Below are 15,348 nucleotides of genomic sequence, written 5' to 3' on the forward strand. Positions count from 1 at the left end.
CAAGAGAGGAACACACAAATAGAATGCGGGACCTTATCCAGAGAAGCAGCAGCACCAGAGATGGAGGCAGAGATGGGGGCATGGAGACGGGGAGCGGCTGAGGACTCTAGATTTATCAACTAAGAAGAGAAAGACTAAGAACTGGTGGCTAGAAGCAGACTTGCAGAATGTGCCCTTTGGAGCTGTAAATTATTACGTATGCCTAAGTGGGTTTTTTTGTTTGTGTGTTTTTTAAAAATCTAAAGTGGATAGAGAGAAATACTTTTAACTGATGGTATATGGAGGGGATTATAATCATTGTAATGAAACAAGTTTCATGAATTGTTGAATGTGAAACTGATGATCTGCCCTATAAACTTTCACTCAATCCACAATAAAAACCTTAAAAAAAAAAAAAGAACTGAGAAATGTTCATAACCTTTTCCCTTAAAATGCACAAAACTTTGCAGTTTCAAGCAACTTACCATTTAACTCCCATTTTAAGAAGCATCGCTTATTTCTGCTTATGCCACCCCAGAAATATGTTTTTAAATATTCTCTTCCCCACACCACTACGTCTCACTATGAAAAAATGTAAAAACAGCTGTTTCCAATTGGCACCTAGAGAGGCACTGAGACTATACAATCCACGTCATCTACAGCAAAGCTGTTGTCGATAAGTGTTGCCGAGTTGGTTTTGACTCACAGCAACCCTGTCGAGAGTTTTCAAGAAGTGACTGGTGGGTTTGAAGCGCCAGCTGCACTGAGCAGTCCAATGCTTATCTTACAGTGCCACACCAGGACTCTTAGCTATAGTCATAAGTTATAGTAAATCATTAATTAAATTGTTATTAATTTAATTATAGAAAGACTGCTACTATTGAATGGAAGTTCTGCTGTGGTGCTGCAGGATAATGAGCTGGAATGCAAGGTCAGTTTAGACTGCAAGGTTGGCAGTTCAAACCCACCAGTAGGTCCTCAGAATGTGTATACAAGGTCGCTGTGGGTGGGAACTGACTTGACAGCACTTAACAACAACAACTGAATGAACCAGTCCTAAACAAGATACAAAGAATATCACACAGTAATTCCTTTTTTTAAAAAACAAAACTATTTGGAAAGGGGATTGGGGAAAAAAAAAAAGTTAACAAGAATGAAACTACTTTTTAAAGCTTTAAGGTTTTCTATTTATTCTCACCTCAAAATGCTAACTACTATATTCATTATTACATCCTCAATATGTGTGACACGGTGCCAGAGCTCTTGACTAAATCCAAGTTCACCACTCCAAAACAATGGTGGGTGAGTGAGGGGCAATATAAAATAGTGTTTTAATATTATTTTCCCTTCTATATAAATAGGTGAAACATTAACATAAATGCAAATAATTTAAGCACCTGAAGAGCATTCCTGCAATACTAAGCTCTAAAAATAGTTTAACCTATTACAGATAGTTTATCTCAACAAGGTCTAATTTATTCCACAATTATTTTTCAAATGAACTCTAATATGAAAATACTAAACTACATATGGTGGTGGTGGTGGTTGTGTGCCATGGAGTCGCTTCGGACTCATAGCAACTCTGTGTAAGGTTTCCAAGGCTATAAATCTTACAGGAGCAGAAAGCCTCATCTTTCTCCCACAGAACAGCTGGTAGTTTCACACTGCTGACCTTGAGGTTAACAACCCAACTCATAACCACTACGCTACCAGAGCTCCTTAAACTACGCTGTTGTTGTTAAGTGCCGCCAAGTCGATTCCGGCCCATAGCGACCCTGTATAGGGATTACGAGGAGCAGCTGGTGAGCCTGACCCGCCGACCTTGCAGTTCAAACAGCTTTGCAGTCTGGAGCATTAACCCATAGCTCCACACCAGGGCTCCTTAAACTATGAATACAGCTATTAAAGATTTCATGATTCTTTATCTACAGACAGCTGTGTGCTTCATTCCTGTCTGTCTTCTCTATTGCTGCAATATCAGAAATACCACAAATGGATGGCTTTAACAAACTTATCCTCCCATGGTTCAGGAGACTAAAAGTCTGAATTCAGATCATTGACTCTGGAAAGAGGTCACTGTTTCCTTTCTCCACTCCCCTGCTCTTCTTGGCAACAGTGGGTCCCTCCTCATCTGCTCACTTCTCTGTCCTTTTATATCACAAAAGAAATTGGCTCAGGATAAAACCTAATTATGTAGACTGCACCTGACTTCATTAACCTCATGGAAGTGCAGATTGACTGCACACTGGATAATTACATCACATCAGATCATTTCATGGGGGTGATTGTAGTATACTAGATCTCACCACGGAAGTGATAACTACATCGTAACTACTAAACCACTGAGAATCTTGACCCAGCCACACTGACACAAAACCTTCACTATCACAACTCCTAATAATACTATTGTTATTATTACATGCCACGGAGTCACTTCCAACTTAGAGCAAGGAGCTCTGATAACGTAGTGATTACGAATTGGGCTGCGAGCCGCAAGGTCAGCAGTTCGAAACTACCAGCCGCTCCGTGGGAGAAAGATGTGGTGCTCTGCTCCCGTAAAGATTTATAGCCTTGGAAACCCTGTGTAGGGTCGCTAGGAGTCGGAACCGACTCCACGGCACACAACAACAACAAATGTACAAAAGAATTCTAACAGGTTTCCTTATAAAAATGGGCTTCAATAAATGAGTACATTCAGAGTACACCTCCAGAGAAAGGAAAAGCAAAAGCACATTATAGAAAATGCTTTTCATAAATATGGAACATTTCTATTAAGCAACTTGAAGTGGAAAGTATAGCTATAGACAACTCAGACTACAGACAATAACTAAAAGCCTACCACAACGAATAAAACAAGCAGGATTAAATTACATAATGTCTGAAAAGTGCTTAGCACACGCCTGACAGTAAATATTCAAAAGATATTGGTTGTTATTGTTGGGGAAAAAAGTCTAAAGCTTGCCATTTCCTTGTTTGTCGTACCTCAGTTATATACCATAATATTCTGTAAAGGTTAAAAAACAGAAAACAAAATCCAAATTCTTAGGGCCCACTCCTACACTTGCTGACTCACAGTGACTCTGTACAGTGTTTCCAAGGAGTAGCTGGTGGGTTTCAACCGCTGACCTTGTGGTTTGCAGTTCGAGTGCTTATCCGATAGTACCACACTCCAGACCTACTGAATCAAAGTCTAAGGAGCTATCATACACACACTGATACACTGTGATAAGAAGGGCATTCTACCTCTGTTGTAGTCTTCTCCATACCTAACAACCATAACAAAGTAACTTAGTCTCCAAAATGTCTTTGTCTTGGGGGAAAAAAGAGGAAAAACAGAGAAACTATCACAGGTCAAAGTAAACTAAGGAGACAGGAATACTACAGCAGAACAGAATCCTGGAACAGAAAAAGGGCATTAAGGTTAAAAAAAAAAACAGGTGAAATCAAAATAAAATCTGAATTTACGTAAGGAGCTCTGGTAGCGTAGTGGTTACAAGTCGGGCTTCTAACCTCAAGGTCAGCAGTTAGAAACTACCAGATGTTTTGTGGGAGAAAGATGAGACTTTCTGCTCCCATAAAGATTTACAGCCTCAGAAATCCTATACAGGGTCACTATGAGTCAGAACTGACTCCGCGGCACACTACCACCACCACCACCAACTTACCAATGTTGGGTTTTTTTTAGTTTTGGCACACATACCTTAGCAATATATTAGCATTAGGGAAAACTAGGCAAGGGGTTATCAGGAATTCTTATACTAGCTTTGCAATTGAGTCATTCTAAGCTTCTAATATGTTACTCTAAAACAATACTAAAGTTATCCCAACTTCTAACCACACTTGTTAGCAAGCACACGTTTCATGTTGACTCCGGCTCCATTATCAAGAGATACAGAGCATCCCATGAGCCGGCAGCAAGTATACTACCCTTTCCGGAGGAGGAAAGTGTTGTCAAGAGATGAGCAGAGGGTTTTAGAGGAAGACTTTCATCTGCTATGGATGTTCCTAGCCAGAGGTTCCACCAAGCCAACAGGTAAACATACTTACAATTCTCAAGCAATAAGGCATAAAGACAGGCTCATGAGTACTGGGTTCTGCTGGTCTGTTGTTCTACTCCTACATACCACTGAGAAATACACACAAAAATGGAGCCTCTACTCTTGAGGAAGCGAACCGGGCTGCGAACCGCAAGGTCAGCAGTTCAAAACTACCAGCTATTTCGCAGGAGAAAGAGGAGGCTTTCTGGTCCCGTAGAGATTTACAGCCTCGGAAACTCTGTACAGCGTCTCTATGAGTCGGAACTGACACCACGGCACATAGCTACAACAACCACCACTGCTACAAGAACACTACAAAACAAACTGCCTCAAAACTTAGTGGCTTAAAACAACTATCACTTATCACTTCTCATGAGTATTCAGGGTGGCTGGACGATTCTTCCTATCTGGCTCTGCTGATCTTACCCGGACTTACTCCTAGGTCTGGCAGGTGGGCTGAACAGACTCTCGCGCAAGTAGTTTCTCATTCTCCAAGAGACTAATCCAAGCTTGTTCTCACCACAATGCGAGGGTTCCAAGGAAGAGAACAAAGCTTCCAGGCTTGGAACAGGCACAATGTCACTGCCACCACATTCTGTTAGTCAAAGTAAGTTACATGGCTAGCCCAGGATCTAAGGGTAGGGAAATGACTCAAAACTCTTTTAAGGTAAACAACTTAGGCTCGGTCAAATAAAGTGACCTTTGACCGTGTCTGTGAAGAACTAACCCTTGGAGTAAGTGGGTTCACACCTGAGGATTTTTGCTGACCTGTGGGGGAAGGTCAAATCAGAAAAGTCTCACCTGGGAGCCTGAAATCAACCAGCCTATTGGGAGGCATGAGTTAGCCTTTCATAAAGGACTGGCCAGAAAAGAGCCCTGCACACAAGGTTCAGAATGCCTCCTGGGCATTAAGATCACCTTTTCTCAAAAGGGTAGACCATCCCCTTGAAACATGGAAGCTCCATTCTGGGAACCCTACCAAATCTCACTCTATGTGCCTTTTCATTTGTGTCCTTTTAAGGTGCAATAAATCCATAGTGGTGGCGGCGGTAGTGGTGTGCTGTGGACTTGGTTCCGACTCATCGTGACCCTGTACAGGGTTTCCAAGGCTGTAAATCTAATGGGAAGCAGAAAGCCTCATCTTTCTCCCAGGGAACAGCTGGTAGTTTTGAACTGCTGACCTTGAGGTTCACAGCCTGATTCGTAACCACTACACTACCAGAGCTCCTTGCAATAAATCTTTAGTTGTAATAAATTTTTTCTTTTCAGAAAAATGGTTTCAAAAAATAATGCTGTAATTGAACATTTATTTTAAAAGATATCACCAGAGGCAGGATGCAGGTAAATATACTTTAAGTTCCACAAATGATTTGTGTAACGACATTGTAAAATTTCTGATAGCAAGATACCCTATGTAAACTAAAACCTATGAAAGGTCTAAATATCTTCTTCTGAGGCCATAATGAATCCCTACCCCAAATGAAAATAGTAAATTAAGGTTACTGTCAGCATCTTAGTATTTGGATACTGACACCTAGAAGCAAAAATAATTTCCAATTTGTTATTGAAGTGTCAGTATCTATTTCAGTGATTCAAACCCTTGGAAAAGTGCTTGATTTAGATGATGCCTCTCATACTGATTGATATACTTTTAGTAATTGTCTTCAATCAGCAGTTAAACCTGGTATAGTCATTTGATTGTTCCAGTATGTTTCAAAAGAAAGGTAGGCAACTTAATTGCTTAATCTAAATGTTCCATATGTGTCTCATATTCATTATGTATAAATGTGAAATGTATGTTATTTTTGAAAATCACTATATATACAAAAGTTCAAGAACAAACGATATAAAATTTCATATACTTTATAAAAATCAACGTACTTTTCTAAGCTACTTATCTTACTGTTGTTGTTATTAAGTACCATTGAGTCAACTGGGACTCATAATGACCCTGTATAGGGTTTCCAAGAGTAGCTGGTAGGTTTGAACTGCTGACCTTGCGGCTAGCAGTCCAGTGCTTATCCTACAGTGCCACACTTGCGTTAGGGAAACTATTACAACCATCTGGTTCAGGTCTGGGTTGAATTTGTAGTTGTTGTAGTTAGGTAACTTCGAGCTGGTTCCAGCTCATAGCAACCCTTATGCAAAACACTATCCAATCCTGCAGCACTTTCCCAACTGTTACACTTGAGCCCATTGTCACTACCACTGTGTCAATCCATCTTGTTGGAGCTCTTCTTCTTTTACGCTGACCCTCTATTTTACCAAGCATGGTGTCCTTCTCCAGAGACTGGTTCCTCCTGATAATGAGTCTAAAGTGTGAGAGACAGTGTCTCGCCATCCCAGCTTCTAAGGAGCACTCTGGCTTTACTTCTTCCAACACAGATCTGGTTGTTCTTCTGGCAGTCCATGGTACCTTCAATGTTCTCCTCCAACACCATAACTCCAACGCAACAATTCTTGTGTGGTCTTCCTTAATCACTGTTCATCTTTCACATGCATAGAAGGCTAGTGAAAATACCATGGCTTGGGTCAGGGGTACCTTAGTTCTCAAACTGACACCTTTGTTCTTAAACACTTTAAAGAGGTCGTGTGCAGCAGACTGCCTAATGCAATGTACTAGGTCAAAAATATTAATAGTTCTGAAGTAGTTTGAAAATTATTTAATATTAAAAGATCAACTAAATTTCTTATACTAAACACTAACACAGTGTTCTGGGAAAATGTAAAAAGAGCATCTTGGAAGCATGTTCAATATGCAAAGTTTTGGAACTGACCCCTGCTGCTCCCCAGATTTAGTAGATCTAAATTGGGGTCCTGGAGTTGCATTTTAAATAGGCCTTGCAGGCAATTATCTGCAGATCACTCAAGGATCACATCTGAGTATGGGTATAAAGTCAAGAACAGTCTTTTGAAGCCAGGTTCAAAGTTTTTGCTGATTTCTGTCGATGGGACACTGCACACACCATTCACTTCAAAACATCACTAAGTCTACTGTCACCCAGTGGATTCTGACTCACAGCAACCAGAGAGGCAAGCGTACAGCTCCCAGCAAAGTCTCTAACACTGGAATCTTTACAGGAGCAGACGTCACATCTTCCCCTGAGGAGCTCTAGTGGTGGGTTAGCAGCCCAATGCTCAACCCACTGTGCCACTAGGATAATTACTGAGTACCCGCTACTAACTACGCACTGAACTTTGTCTATAAAACTGGAAGCTTTTAAAGAATCAAATGAAATAATGTTTGTAAAACACAACATTTCATTAAGCCTCACTGGCCAATCAATGGTTATCAGAATTGATCACATGAAACAACTTCAACGAGAGCAATGACAAAAGGTTAAACTCCATCCTAAGATATAAAAGCTTTACTGCAGTAGTAAAGTCCAATGTACCTTGCTACTAGGAAGCAAAGACCACAACTCTATGGTACTGTCTGGAAACTAACAATCAAAGTGACTTTCCTTTAAAGAAATCCACATTAAAGGTGACTTGGTGTGCTAGGAGGACAACTATAAGAAGCAAAAAAAAAGTTAAGAAAATATTTACACTAGAAATTCGGGCAAGATTTTGCTCTTTTTTTTTCCAAAGCCAAAACTAAATTATGGGATGAGCAATTATCTGGCCTTTCCTGTCAAATCAAACGAAAAGACAACGTTGCACTATTTGCTACTAATGTGAAGAAGGTGCAGTTACGGCTAGCAACCCACTCAGTGTTAGAAAGGCAAGTGTCCACCAGGGTTTGAAATAGAATACACAAAAAATAAGCAAGCAAAAACACTAAAACCAAGCCAACAAACCATAATTTACAACAGAAACACTAAAAATAAATAATAAAAACCCAATCAATTTATAAGTTCTTTTCAAGTTATATATGAGGAGGCTTCAAAAAGTTTTGGGGAAAAATACCATAATCTTTTAATTACAATTTTCCATAAACATTTTGAAGTCCCTATTATTATCACTAACCTAGAATTAGATGATAGTAAACATAAACATGCTTTCCTATTTGTTGGCACCGGAAGTAATCTCTGAATTTATTAAACGTCTTTTGGTAAAATACTAGGCTTAGTAGTAAAATGACATTTGGACTTTGTTTTGAGTTCTGACACTACCAATCCCAGTGTGACCTTAGTCAAGAAGCCAAACAGACTTAATCTTCCATAGCTTCTCTTTATTATGGAGTAATAACAACAACAACAACAACAACACCTAGTCAGCAGCCTGGGATGAACCAAGTAATTTAATGTACATGAGGGACTTAGTAAACCGGTAAACAACATACCAGGTAAAACAAATTATTTTATATCACAATTGATAACCACTGATAATAAAACATTTGATCCTTACACAAAGTTATAAATGGACGCTCACAGGTATATCAAATATCAAATAAATATATACATCATTTAGAGGTTGATGTTCTGAAACCAGAAATGCACTGTAGTTATAAGAAGCAACTATTAAATCACTCTGGAGCAGGGAGAAAAACATAGTTGCAAATCAGTTAGGAAAGAAAAAAGTAGGTTTTGTTTAGTACTACTAAATCAAAGGTAGATAAGAAAAGAAAAATTAGACCACAAAAGTATGTTATTAGAAATTAAAAAAAAAATAAACTTAGATTTCAAACAACTGACTTCAGAAAGATACTTTAATGTCAATAGAGATTTTACTTTTAGAAATACTTACCTGTAAAAATAAGTAATTAGGTAGTACCTTGTCAAATGAAGGGCTGAGATACACCGGTTCTGTCATTCTTATGCCTATTCCTCTGAAAAGTAGGGAATCTAATATTAGGCCATATAAATGATATAATTAAAACTATGAAACTATATCTAACAGCACAGCCAAGTAGCATGTCAAATGGAAACTTTTCTGCCTTTTTAAAACCTCTTTTACCCAACACCAAAATAGTTTAAACATTCCTGTGAATGATTCTGCATTTTCAAGTACAGTATTGAAGGACCATCAGGACATCTAAAAAGGATAAAGTTATATAAATGCTTCATGGTGGCACAAACAAATTTCTTTAGAGATTTCAATAGATCAAAAAAGCAAAACACCTGAGTCTTTATGTTATGACTCGTCCCATGCTTTCTGGTAACATATTTATGATCACTGTGATTAGCCTTTCATTTCAATAAACATTCTGTGCATGCTTCAGTTTTCAAGTGCTCGGCACATGTAGGAAAATGACAAAATGTTTCACCTCATGCTGATGCTAAGTAAGGACAAACATGTTAAACACTGCTCTCCTCTGATCTCTTTACAGAGTAATTGCTGCAGAATAATTGCTAGGTACTGACACAACCATCAGATGATCTTTTACACAGGAGGACCAGACCCAGGATGGCAGGGAAGACAATGATTTATAAAGACAGACAACACAATTGGACAGAGATTATCAGAGACGGGGAAAAGGGAGAAAAAGCATATAAGTACTGTTACAGAAAACTAAGCATGGCCTAGTATATGTGGCCAAACCAGAGGAAGCAAGAAAAGGTGGTGATCAAAGCAGTATTCTTTGGATTAGAAGAGCAGAGGAAAAGCAAACTAATTATAGAGGCAAGATTAAGAATCAGGATTTAGACCAAGGTATATGGGTGCAAGGGAACATGGTGGCTCTGTAGCTATGATAAACACAGGACCACAAGCCATATAAGGTCAGTGGTTCAAGATCACCAGCTGCTCCATGGGAGAAAGATGACATTTTCTGCTGTTGTACAGGTGTACAGCCTATGAGTCAGAGCTGACTCAATACCATTTAACAACAACAACAAACAAGCAAAGAAGAAAGTCCAAGAAGAGAGATCAAGGATAGCGTTTCAGATACAGTATAGCAGACAAGTTCATAGAAATCACAACTAGCTCATGAACTGATCTTGGCAAAGAAACCTCTACACATATGGTTTGTACCTTACTTTGTGTAGGCAGCGTAAATCTATGCTGCTCATGACAGGGCAATCATCTCTGTAGATATTTGTAGACTGATTTTGTATGACTATGAATTCCCCTCAGTTGAACCATGAACTCATCCTTCAGCACACAATAGATGTTAACTCCTTTCCTTCCTCTCTCCTTCCTCTTCTTCACAATTTGTTTACCTCTTGAAATCTCTGAATGTGCCTCCCACTTCTAATCAAAGCCTCTCTCGACTCTTTAGAATCGAATCAAGCCACTGTTATTTACTTTCCAAATAGTTCCTCTTCCTCCCACCCCAAACCTCTGCAAGAAGTACAAAAAGGAATCTTCTGAATGCCACAGCCTCATATTCAAAAGTCAGTCATTTTTTGAGACACCTGGAGCATTGACCAGTATCTCATATCTCAGCCAGAGTCTAGACCCATTATTGAATACTTGATTTCCATTCCTTCAAAATTGAAATAATTTTCTAACTTGCCAGTCTGCAGTCCTCTGAAAAAGGCTGAAACATTAACATTTAATATACTCTACCTATTTAAGAAGCTCTGGTAGCATAGTGAGTACAAATTGGGCTGTGAATCTCAAGGTCAGCTGTTCGAAACTACCAGCTGTTGCGTGGGAGAAAGATGAGGCTTTCTGCTTATCTGTATAAATCTGTAAAGATTTACAGCCTCAGAAGCCCTGTACAGGGTCGCTACGAGTCAGAACTGACTTGACGGCACTAGACAACAACATCTAGTGCTTTAGTCTTCTGGAGTGGCATTGTGGATCAGCAATGGACTGAGAGCCACATGGTCAGCAGTTCAAACCCACCAGCTGCTCCTTGGAAACCCTATATAGGGTGACTATGAGTTGGAACCGAATCAATGGCACTAACAACAATATCTAGCTTTAAGGAGCCCTGGTTGCATAGTGAGTTACGAGTTGGGCTGCTAACACAAGGTCAGCAGTCCACGAGACAAAAGTGACGCTTTCGGTTCCTGTAAAGATTTATAGCCTCAGAAACCCTATCCAGGGTGACTGAGTCAGAACTGAGTCCATCACACACCAGGACCACCTAGTGCTTTAAGTAAGGAGCCCTGATGGTGCAGTGGGGTACGTGTTGTTACACTGGTAATCACAAGATCAGCAGTTAGAGTCTACCAGGTACTTCAAAGGGAAAAGATGAGGCTTCTTGCTCCCATAAAGATTTATAGCCTATGAAACCCTATACAGGGTCACTATAAGTTGGAACTGACTCAACGGCACACAGTTAGCCAGTCATCCAGCCAGTCTTTTAAGGAGTTCTGGTGGTGCTGTGAGATAGACGATGGGTTGGACATCGCAACGTCAGCGGTTCAAACCCATCAGGAGCTTTGCAGGAGAAAGATGAGCTGTCCACTTCTGTAGAGCTCTACAGTCTCAGAAACCCTATGCAGGGTTGTTAACCACCTATGAGTTGGAATCGAGTCGATGGGAGAGGGTTTGGTTTGGGTTTACCTAGTGCTCTAAGTTCTGGTCTCCCTTTAATTATTCTCTTCTGACTACGTCTAGAGCACCAATGAGTCCATCTGGAGAGTACTTAACTTGGCATAAGAAAGGTAATTTAAGTCAATTATTGTTCAGGTATGGGATCACATATTGTTTCTTTTTGTAGTGATGCAGTATCTCCATGTAAGAATGTACAAGATATCATGTCATAAAACAGTCTGTTAATAAATTAAGCCACCTCTGTGAGTCTGAGGGAGTCCTGGTGTGGCGTTGCGGGTTAATGCACCAGACTGCAAAACCATTTGAACTGCAAGATCGGCAGTTCAACCTCACCAGCTGCTCCTCGGAAATCCTATACAGGGTCGCTATGGATTGGAATCCACTTGTTGGCACGTAACAACAACAACAACATTAGTCTGAGAGGGGGCCATGTGGTGCTATGGGATAAACACTTGACTGCTAACCACAAGGCTGGCAGTTTGAACCCACAAGCTACCCTGAGAAACCCTATACAGGGAAGGTATGAGTCGGAACCACTTGATGGCACACCAACAATATGAGTCTTAGGATAAGCACTAGACTGTGAAACGGTTTGGTGGTTTGAGCCCACCAGTTGTGCTGTGGGAAAAGACAAGGCTGTCTGCTCCCACAAAGATTTACAGCCTCAGAAACTGTACACAGACAAGGTCACAATGAGTCTTTGAAAGATTCAGTCCTCCTACAGTTCAAAAATCCAAAGGGGGCAATGTTACTAATTGAATGACAAACTAATCATAGAGTTGTTTCTAAAAATTTTTCAAAGAATATAAATAAGAATAGCATGTATTCAGTAATGTTTCTTTGTTACAGAAGCATACTGTTTCTAACACAGAAAGATACTAAAATCACAGCAGAAAAACTGAATTAAGTTAGTTAATTTCAACAGTTTGTTTCTGTTTTGTTAAGTTGGCTAGTTCCTACTTCCATCAACAATGAAAGCATTATTCAGAAAAGGCTATCAGTGTATGGTAAATGGAATGACCACAGCAAGTAAGGTAACAGGATGAAGAGCGAACCAGAGGAGGCAGTCAAAATAATTTTCTGTTATGGAGCCACAGATAAAAGAAAAACAAAGCATATGCATATACATTGTTGTTGTTAAGTACAGTCAAGTCAGTTCTGACTCACAGTGACCCTGTGTAGACTTCCAAGGAGTGACTGGTAGATTTGAACTACTGATCTTGTGGTTAGCAGTCCAATACTTTTCCCTACAGTGCCACATCAGAGGGCTTCAAAAAGTTTGCAGAAAAATTAAATGAAAACGAAATTTTCCATGGAAGTTTTGAAGCCCATTTATGTATAATCTTTGTATTCATAAATCCTTCTGCTATGAGTTAGTGTAGACACAATTTCAACTGATACTGATCCCATATGATGGAGCAGAACTGCCTCTAGAGTTTTCTAGACTGTGATTTTTATGGGAGTGGATCGCCAGGTCCTTCTCCCACAGAGTGGTTGGTGGGTTTGAACTGCCAATCTTTCAGGAAGCAACTGAATACTAATTGTTGTATCGCCAGACCGCCTTGTTTGGCCATTTAGGGAGTACTGCTAGATCTAGAGAATCCAGTGGTCTCTTTCTTCAGAAAAATTCATTTTAAATGTAAAATCCAAATTGTTATAACATGAAAAACTGTTCTAGGAATCAAGGATGTGGTCCAGTCCTAGATAGGTAACTACCAAGCTTTCAGCAGGTCTGTGTTAACAGCCAACTTTGGAGTAATGAAGCTGTCTAAAAGCACTTCTAAAATAGACTGAAAAATATAAGTAAATAAAAATTGAATTATCTAAGGATTTAGTTTGTTTAGATGTACTAGCAACCAGAGATAATTTAGAGCTGACTCAGAAACTCTTTTATAAAGAGTTGTTATGCGTCAGAACCTCCTCGGCATTTAACAACAATATTTTAATTCAGTTGGAAGCAATTGAAATGCACATTTTAAAATATTAAATGAATGTTGGCATTCTGGTAAAATTAATTAAAAAAAAAACTTACATTGTTAATTTCTATTAAAGCCATTAGTTTCCTTTCAATAAATCATGTTATAAAATCTGTAGAAGTCATCAAACTTACTGTCTGCCAAGATATTCTATATTCTTATTCAAAGATGCAAAAATATTCAAATCAACACAATTCAATTAACAAGTAAAATGATTTAACAAACACAATGTGATTGCAATGTGCTTACCTGGGTTTTTTAATCTGACCATTTTCTCTCATTTACCTAAAAATACTTTTTCCAAAAACCAAGGAAATATGAGTTAAATAATATTTTACTAGTTGAATTTACACTAAAAAACTTATTTGTATAATGCCAACTAGATAAAAACTGTTTGCCCTTTCCTTTGAATTACAAAAAGCAAGTCATTTCCCCTGTACAGTACTTGGTAACATACTTCAGTTCAGGTCGCCCACTGAAGAGTTCACTGCGGCTAAGTTCAGAAATCCCATTTCCAATAAATACTTTCGGTCCATCAAATTCTTTGGCTCCTTTCTTACATTTTCCTTTAATATCAGAATATACGGAAATAACATCTCCAGTTTTCATAACTAGAGAAAGAAGAAAGTCAGATTTAACAAAGAAGAAAATTAGATTAAGCTGATTTATTTGGGGGTAAATTTGATTTCAATCTATACTTTGTGAAAGAATTTAATGGTAAAAATTTTCTAAAGTAGACTAGCAGTTCACTGTCCTGACATAATCCTTATCCAAAAATCTGAATTTTAATCTAAAAATTTTCTCTAAAAATAAATCTACTTGAAGAATTTTTTTCAGGGAAAATAAAAAAAAAAACAGAATATATTTCAAAACATCCTACCTCAAATGGAATGCTTCAGTTGAAACAGAAATGAAGGGTCGTTGTTGTTGTTAGGTGCCATATAGTTGGTACAGACTCATAGTGACCCTATGCACAATAGAACCAAACATTGCCCGGTCCTGGGCCAACCTCACAATTGGTGCCATTTTGCCAATCTTCTACTAAATCATTTAAGATTTCACAAATCTTGATTATCTTTTACTAAATTCTCAAAGCTGTAAATTTGCAAGAAAATTCCTCAAAAATGTCCATTAAAATCTCTCCAAGAAATGTTTCTAAATCTCAGAGCCTACTGGTATTACTTTGTAGTTTTCTAGCTATAGCATTAGTTAAGGTGACATTTTAAAAATAAACACATACATTCTCTAATATATATATATGAGCTGCAAAGTGTTCATGGAAAAAATCCATTATATTTTCATTCAATTTTACCATGAACTTTTTGAAGTCCCTTCATATGTATATTTGGAATTGATTTATACAACTGATTAAATCTAGTTATAAATCATTTCTATTTTCAGTAACAAACCCTAGTGACATTAATAGTGAGAAACTGCATTCGCTCGCAAAAATTGTTTTCAGACCTAACCTGTTGTAAATTTGTTTAGTCGTTAGCCTGACAAACAACACGGAACAGCCTATCAGCTAGAGCTAGAAAGACTATTAAAATCACCCTGGGTCAACCAAAGTGTTATGTAAAGAGCTGGTAAATATTTTAATATTTGTAGGTGATAAGAAAGTCTCTATTGCATATTGTCCTTTGCATTTTTATAGCTTTTTAAAAATTTAAAAAATTCAAATATTGGCATGTGGTCATATAAAAGCAGACGATGGGCCATACTGTTAGCAGGCAGTAGTTTGTCAAACCCTGACACAGACCAAATTCTTTCTTTCACAGGCAAAGTAATTAAGGACCAGAGATTAAATAATTTTCTATTAAGTCTAAACTCACATTTCTTGATTTCAAGTACAATAAGGTACCAACTAATCATACTAATTAACTTATTAAGCATATGTTAAATACCATTAAGTAGGTGAATTAATTAAAAATACTATAGTTTCATCCAAATGTTAAGATGTTGTT

The 15,348-nt window shown here is 38.4% G+C and overlaps 1 protein-coding gene across 1 annotated transcript in view; it reads right to left on the reverse strand.

Moving 5' to 3' along the window:
- Window positions 1-15,348, reverse strand: part of NSUN6 (NOP2/Sun domain family, member 6) — a 111,692-nt gene that overhangs the window by 60,530 nt on the left and 35,814 nt on the right. The window contains exons 5-6 of the mRNA XM_006869888.1: window positions 13,842-13,995; window positions 8,706-8,787 (exon numbers count right to left, since the gene is read on the reverse strand). Coding sequence (XP_006869950.1) covers window positions 8,706-8,787; window positions 13,842-13,995 — 236 coding nt within the window. The remainder of the gene's footprint in view (window positions 1-8,705; window positions 8,788-13,841; window positions 13,996-15,348) is intronic.

This window comes from Chrysochloris asiatica, unplaced genomic scaffold (assembly GCF_000296735.1).
Source record: "Chrysochloris asiatica unplaced genomic scaffold, ChrAsi1.0 scaffold00137, whole genome shotgun sequence".
Taxonomy (NCBI): Eukaryota; Metazoa; Chordata; class Mammalia; order Afrosoricida; family Chrysochloridae; genus Chrysochloris; species Chrysochloris asiatica.